At 43.3% G+C, this 7,997-nt stretch overlaps 1 protein-coding gene across 1 annotated transcript in view; it reads right to left on the reverse strand.

The window, feature by feature from the left end:
- LOC128702295 (T-box transcription factor TBX20) overlaps positions 1-7,997 on the reverse strand; it is a 270,944-nt gene that overhangs the window by 27,054 nt on the left and 235,893 nt on the right. Inside the window, exon 5 of the mRNA XM_070102075.1 lies at positions 4,081-4,319. Coding sequence (XP_069958176.1) covers positions 4,081-4,319 — 239 coding nt within the window. The remainder of the gene's footprint in view (positions 1-4,080; positions 4,320-7,997) is intronic.

Raw genomic sequence — 7,997 nt, forward strand, 5'->3', positions numbered from 1 at the left:
TAATGTCTGAGGATCTCACTTTCAAGGATCACAACAGTGCCACGATCACAAGTGCAAAGAAAATGATAGGATGGATAATGAGAACGTTCAAAACGAGAGATGCCAAGCCAGTGATGATCCTTTTCAAATCACTTGTTCTCTCTAGGCTGGAATACTGCTGTACATTAACATCTCCATTCAAAGCAGGTGAAATCGCAGATCTAGAGAGTGTACAGAGATCCTTTACTGCACGTATAAGTTCTGTCAAGCACCTTAACTACTGGGAACGCTTGGAAGCACTTGACTTGTACTCGTTGGAACGCAGGAGGGAGAGATATATCATAATCTACACTTGGAAGATCTTGGAAGGAATGGTCCCAAATCTGCACACAGAAATCACTCCCTACGAAAGTAAAAGACTGGGCAGGCGATGCAAAATGCCCCCAATAAAAAGTAGGGGCGCCATTGGTACACAAAGGGAAAACACCATAAGTGTCCGGGGCCCAAAACTGTTCAACAGCCTCCCATCAAGCATTAGGGGAATTGCCAATAAGCCCCTGGCTGCCTTCAAGAGAGAGCTGGACAGATACCTAAAGTCAGTGCCGGATCAGCCGGGCTGTGGCTCGTACGTTGGACTGCGTGCGGCCAGCAGTAACAGCCTAGTTGATCAGCCCCTGATCCATCGGGAGGCCTGGTCATGGACCGGGCCGCGGGGGCGTTGATCCCCGGAATAACCTCCAGGTATCCAGGTGACCCCTGGAGGGGTCACAGAGCGTCTGGAAAATGGGAGACAATCAGATTTCATTCAAGTGATTGGTAGCCTCAGTTCTCTGGGATCAAGAGCCCTTCACCAAGAATTCTCCCAAGAAGGATGAAAAACATGGTTCTTTGGGATCATGAGGCCTTTGGGATTCAAGAGGCACTCCTCCAGTATGAAAAAAACAAATACGTGAAAATTTCTCATTTTTTATCGAGAGGAAGAACCGGTTGGAGTGTTGAGGAGCGGGCCAGCACGCAGCCACCCCAACAACCCTGGCTACAATTATCAGCAAGAAATGTTGTCGTCGGTGAAAAGCACTAGGAAATCTTGTCTGTGTTAATGTCCAACGGTGCTGGTAAGAGGTTCTGATCCCATCAGTGCTGTTACCAGAGGTGCTGGTCAGGAGTTCTGGTCCCAGCAGTGGTGCTACCAGAAGTGTTGGTCCCAGTACTGCTAGTCTCAGTGTATTAACCACCATTACGCTCTCAAAAGATTATCAGATCGGCATTCACTGATGTAAATAATGTCAACATCTTATATCATGTACACTTCATTCTTATCAATCTCACTACAACAGTTTCAGGAACCCTCATTTTGTACAGTACTTCTCAGTATGCACTGAGCGAAGCTTCAAGCCGGCGCCCCAACGAAGCCGCCTCGAAGTAGCTTGCTCATCCTGCCAAAGAATTCCCAGGATCGTCGCTAATACCCAAGAAATCAGAAAATACACTCACGCGCGCCTGAAAATCAACCAAAACATTGACTTAAGCGAACATAAAAGGAACACACACACACACACACACACACACACACACACACACACACACACACACACACACACACACACACACACAAACGCGCGTACGGAGGTCTAAATAAAAAGAACTTTTACCATATATATATATATGTGGTGCCAAATAAGTAAAACCTGCTATTTTGGCTTATATAGCAACGCACTTCTTGCCGAATAGGGCAAGAGAAAATTTGTGTATGCAATAATTTCGCAAAAATCATTCTGAATCTAACGAAGAAAATATATTTCATTGTGTTCGTTTATTACTAAATTACTGTAAACTTGTATAAAATACATTTAGTTGAATTAGGCTAAATTAAATTGCGCCTGTTATAATATGGTTTGGAAAGTTTTCTAAGGTTCTTTTGGTATAAAATTTTTAATTTTTACACTAACATAAGAGAAATTTTAGAAGGGAATTCATTTTAAATGAGTTCTTGGTAATTGACCAATTTTACCTATCTACACACACACACTATATATATATATATATATATATATATATATATATATATATATATATATATATATATATATATATATATATATATTTGTACGATAATCACTGAAAAATTTGCTAAAGCGGCGGTTTATTTTAACTGAGAAAGTTTAGTGTCTAATTTATTATGAGTGGGAATATTACATTGTTCTTAAAACAAGCACCGGCACCCCAGGCCAGGATAGATCATGTTGCCGCCTTGTAGGGCGTGGGTTTTAGCCAGGATGGAATGGATAGCAGGAAGGAATAGGGGAAGGAAGAGGTGGTGGTGGTGGTGGTGTGTGTTAATAGTGGTTGTGTTGGTGGTTAAGAGTGAAAGATGTGCTGAGAGAGAGAGAGAGAGAGAGAGAGAGAGAGAGAGAGAGCGAGAGAGAGCGAGAGAGCTAGAGAGAGAAAGGGGGCAAGAGAGCGAAATACTGAGTGTGAGAAACTAGCCAGTTCAAGAGCTGAGAGCCAGAGAGCTGGCTCCACCTTGCATGAGAGCTGGGCCGTGTGTTCTCCGTGCGAGCTTATCATTACCAATTTTACGGGCAGCATACGAGGCAAAAAAATTAATAAAGGAGAAGAGAAGTATGCGGCGTTAAGTGTGACACGCGGAGCCACTTTGGGTCTTGGACACCCTTTCCTCAATGCCCTGAGTCCTTCCCACACCTCCGGTAACTATCCCCTTTATCCCACCTGCATTTAAGGGTCAAATTAGAAGTGATCCTGTCTGAATTGTGGACCAAACAGACGGGATGGTTAAAGCCTGGTGGTCTTGACTGTAATTACGGCCCCCCAGATGATAATTATCTACTTAGAGACGTATTACAAAACCCGTCCTGAACACACCTCTGCTTGGTAGCCAATCACGGATCTTGTCGAAATTTCAGCGAGCCAATCCAAAGAGTCATTTAATAGTTAAGTGCCCAATCACTCAGCTCATTTGATATTTATACCCTTCAGCTCGAGATGAAGAACGAGTTTTGAGGCTGAGGCTTCGAATCTCATTTGAACCTGCAAATCTGCGTGTAGAGTTCTGAAGTCGAGGCTTCAACGTTTCTGTTAAACCTCTAGATCGGTGTATGGGGCTTTAAAGCCGAGGCTTCCATTGCGGTTTTAATGCCCAGGCTTTGAATCTCACTCGAACGTTCAGATGTGCATTTTACATTCTAAAGTCAGGGTTTCAAACCTCTAATGAACCTGTGACAGGAGTTTCCACATCAACAGAAAGAACCATACTAACTACTCAGAAAAGAAATAAATTCAAATATATTTTTAAGATTTTGTATTGAGGCTCTTTTGTCAAGAGTGATGATAAAACTGCGTTTACACCCTATGATAAACGTCTGACAGTTTAGTATCAACTCAGATGATGATCAATCATCAAACTTAATGTAGAATATGTAGCCAACCTTATGGTCAATTTCTTGAACAATTGTGTGCCTGAATGTCTACAAATTGACTAAGATAGAGACAGAGTACAATACACTGTCTGTCAGTGTATCTTATTACTGAAAATAAAATGCCAGACAATTTGAGGAAGTTGCCTAAATTTGTTAACAAAATATACAAATTGAAAATATATATGCAACTCTATGGCTATTATCCCTTATAGGGCTCAGCTTCTAGGCGCTTTGTGTATCTGTATGCTCATATGCTACCGTCCACAAGATAGATGTGGGATGCACAATAAACTAGCCACTACCGTCCACAAAATGAATACGAGGTGCGCAATAAACTAGCCACTACCGTTCAAAGAATAGATATAACAATAAACCAGCCGCTGCAAGGCAGAATCTAAAATCCAAATCCCCTACTTAATATGTATTACTTTCAATCATGGAAGTTGAGGGGGATTCTTATGAGGAAGAGCTAAACCTATATGAGCCATACTGCATCTGGTGAATGAAGGTAATGAGATTTGAGTCAAGGAAAGGGAGGAGTATCTCGAGTTCCTTGGTTCAAGAGCCCTTCCCCATAAATTTAACCCCCTCCTTGACGTGGTGGGGAACTAAAGATAGTATTTTTTTGAGGAGGGAAAACTGAATCTAAGAACTTCGAACAAACCTTTCGAAGTCGGTGAGTCTCGACGAGTCTCTGAAGCCTTTAGCGAAAGGGTTGCTGTCGATTTTGAGCTTGGTGATGAGCTGGTTCTGGTATGCAGTGACGGCGGTGAACACCGTCTGCGGGAAGATGTAAGTTCGATGGTCCTCTTGCTCGAGGTCGCTGATGGGACCAGAGAACCCCTCCTTCAGCCTTACCAGGTGGATCCTAGGCTGGTACCGGTGCATCGAGTTCAGCACGATCTGTTGGCACGGACACGGGAAGATTATTGTACTACTTTATGAGGTGTTAAGCCCATGCGAGTCATTCAATATACATAAAAAGGTCCTAAATATTATAAATATATAGAACTATGAGAACAAAGATACAAATTTCAGAACGTTTCTGTACTGTCTCTGTCTTCTTATCGAAAATGCGTCATATCATCCATATAAATCTATGTTTTATGAATGCTTGGAGGGAAGGAGCTAAGGAAGACTTCCACGGGAAAATCTTGATTACGCTACAGGATAAAGGTATACATTCACTTGTGTAATTGTTTCTTCAAATGGTCACTTAAGGATACGGTTCATATTTTGTGCCTCAATATGCTCTTGCGCCACCGTCCACAGGTTGGTTATGGGGTGCACAATAAACTAGCCACTACCGTCCACAGCATAGATACGAGGTACACATACTAGCCATTTCAGTGACAAAAACAAATTCTGTCATGTGTAGTCCTTTGCCTATCAACTTTCAGTTATTAATGCGTCTACTGTATTCGACTCAATTTTTGTCCTGACAACGCTGTACATAAATAACAACGCATATGAATCTTCTTGAAGACGAGAGAAAACAAAAATCTAAATGCTTTAGAAGCCAACACTTCAAGAAGTGTACGCTCTCTCTCTCTCTCTCTCTCTCTCTCTCTCTCTCTCTCTCTCTCTCTCTCTCTCTAAACAAATGAGCAGAGTCCTCAGGGGTGACAAGGGCCTGAGACACACAGGAGGGTGAGCCATCCACAGTCAATGAGACGTAAAGTCTTTCATTGAGACTTCATCCTTGTTCATTCTGCTCTTCCGTCTCCGCCCTCATTTGGCTTACTGCCGCTGTCAAGCCCGGCTATTTGGCGACTCTCTCTGCTATAGTGCCTTGCATTTTGTTGGCACTTCCGAAGCAGTGTCAAAAACACTTAGCTCTTTACACAAGCGTTCTGTTGTCATTATTAAAGATGCAGGCACAGAGCAAGCTTTTATTGACACAAAGCTTCGCTCTGCACAGAGCTTTACCATCTCGATGCTTAAATTGATAAAGCTTAACACAACAAACTGCCTTTTCTCTAACAAAATCAGTTATGTTCGACAGCGACAAGTCTAAGAATTTTTTTGCAAGATGGTGGTGGTGGTAGGTGGTGGTGGTGATGTAGGTGGTGGTGATGTAGGTGGTGGTGATGTAGGTGGTGGTGATGTAGGTGGTGGTGATGTAGGTGGTGGCGATGTAGGTGGTGGCGATGTAGGTGGTGGTTTATGATCCAGGTGGTGGTGGTAGTGGTGATGGTTTGTCGGTGATGCAGGTGGAGGTGATGGTGGATTGTCGGTGATGCAGGTGGTGGTGGTGAACATTGTGGTGTGTGTGTCAAGAGGGATGGTGGTCGTGGTGTCACTGTCAGCGGCGGCGAAGGGAAAAAGAACACACAATACTTAATCAACGTCTGTCTTTAGACGACTGACAGCCCGAGACTTGGCTACTAACGTCACTCGTAGTGACGACACACAAGTTGCATAACAAGCTTTTATTACGAAATCTTTTCGCTCCGTGTTGAGCATTTTCAAGTCATAAGAACTGTTAATTAAGCCCTCTACAGGGCGAAACGTTGTCCCAGTAAATGATTGTTTCGTAACCTTCAGTACTGTTGGCAGTACAATATTTGGCACTTACGGAACTCTGGTAGTATCTTGGCTCGTTTAAGCTAAAGTGGTCGACCTAACGTGACTCGTAGTGTCACGACTCTGTCAAACTGAAGTGGTCCGTCTTAGGTGACACCTGTGGTGCTGTCGAAACTCAAGCTGAAAGGGTCCTAAGTCTCTCTCTCTTGTGTTCTAATGGCTCATTCAAACTGAAGTTGTCGAGTTTAGCACGCTGAGGTATGTCATTGTGCTGTGCGCTAAAAGGAAGGGAGGGAAGGAAGGATGCTTCGATGCTGGTGAAGGGCTCTTGATCCGGAATTGGAACTGCGTTTTGGGGGCAAAATCCGATTACCTCCTATTCCCCAGGAGTTTTAGGCCTTTACGATTTAGGCTCTTATTGATGAATGTTATTAATAATAATATACCTTTGGTAAGTTTCAAGAGCTTTCCTACTCCCGCAGCTTGGCCCTGGGCGAGGCTTGTCTAGTGTTTGCCTGGTCAGCCAAACTGTTGCTGCTTGTGACACACTGGCTCCCATATACATTATAGCCTACTTGATCCGGCACTTGGAGGAAGTACTTCTTGAGTTTCTTCTTAAAGACTTCCACACTTGTTATGACAGTGTTTCTGATATCTTCTGATAAGATATTAAAAAGTCTGGAACTACGGATGCTGATACAATGTTCTGTAATTGTGCCCACGGCCCTCCTTCCTTTTACTGGGTTTAGTCTACGTTTTTTTCCATATCTCTCACTATTATGTTGTGACAGTGTGTAGATTTCTGACAAGGTCATCAGTACTTTCGCGTATATATTATCCCGTATCTCTCTTCCACTCCAAGTACACATTTAAAATTCTGAGTTGTTCCCAGTAATTTAAATGTTTTATTAGGTCTTTGTGAGCTTTAAATGATCTCTGAATCTGTTCCAGCTCTGATCTCTCTCCTGCCCTGAACGAAGCCATCAACAGTGATCAATATTCTAAGCGAGAGAGCACAAGCTATTGCAACAGTGTCACCACTGACACTATTTCCCTGGCCACCACCTCTATCTCTTCTCCCCGCCAGACCCCTCACCTATATCCCCATATTACCAACTTCCTTACCTCTTCTTCCCACCTTTCTTTGATCTTTTCCTCCTTCCACCGCCTCCTTCCGCCATCTCCCAACTACCCTTTCTCCACTTCCCCCCTCCTTCCTCACCAGGAGTCACCCCTAGCCTTCTTTCCAACCCCTCCTGGCTTGCTTCCATCACCATCCTACATCTTCCTGGGTCGGGACAGCCACGGACACTGATGTCCCTAAATGGCGAGTGAATCGAATCTGACAATGTGTCTTGCCCTTAATGATAAAGTCAGAATTATGGTGATTAAGTGTCATGCTATGATGCATACTCAGACGCACACCGACGCAGAGAACCTCGGTCCCACTGAACGCAGGACGCAGGTAGTGCCCCTGTAGCTCAACGGACAATGCTTGGCTCAAAAAAAAAAAAAAAAAAAAAAAAGTCCCGGATTCGATCACGGACGGAGCGAGTCATATGGCCATTTTTTTTTTTTACCCAGACATGTTCCCGTAGGAATAGGCACCTCCCTCCTTCCCTCCCTCTCCCTAAGTACCCTTCCATTCATCGTATTCGTCTCTCCATCTATCTTTCCATTCATTCATCCAAATTTTCTTCCATTCCTCCCTTTACCCTTCCCTCCAACTACCCTCCCTCCCTCCCTCTGACAAGCAAGTTCGTTTACCAAAACATTATTCCCCCCTCAATAATTCCCCCGAAAAAATTCACAAACGAAAAATGAAATGAATCACTGAAAATTTTTAGTAACAGAGGTGGCGTTTTATTCGCCGAAAAAATTCATAGTGGTTTAAAATGCTTTTCTAAAAATATGATAGCGTTTAGATTCATAAAATCGGTAAAACTATACGAGTTTGGGATGCACTCTGGCTGCCCCTGACAGTCAGGGAGTAATGTAATTACCTCTGTCTCCCATTTAATACTGTAAATAAATAATGCTGGATGGCATAATTCG

This window comes from Cherax quadricarinatus, chromosome 80 (genome assembly GCF_038502225.1).
Source record: "Cherax quadricarinatus isolate ZL_2023a chromosome 80, ASM3850222v1, whole genome shotgun sequence".
NCBI classification, from domain to species: Eukaryota; Metazoa; Arthropoda; class Malacostraca; order Decapoda; family Parastacidae; genus Cherax; species Cherax quadricarinatus.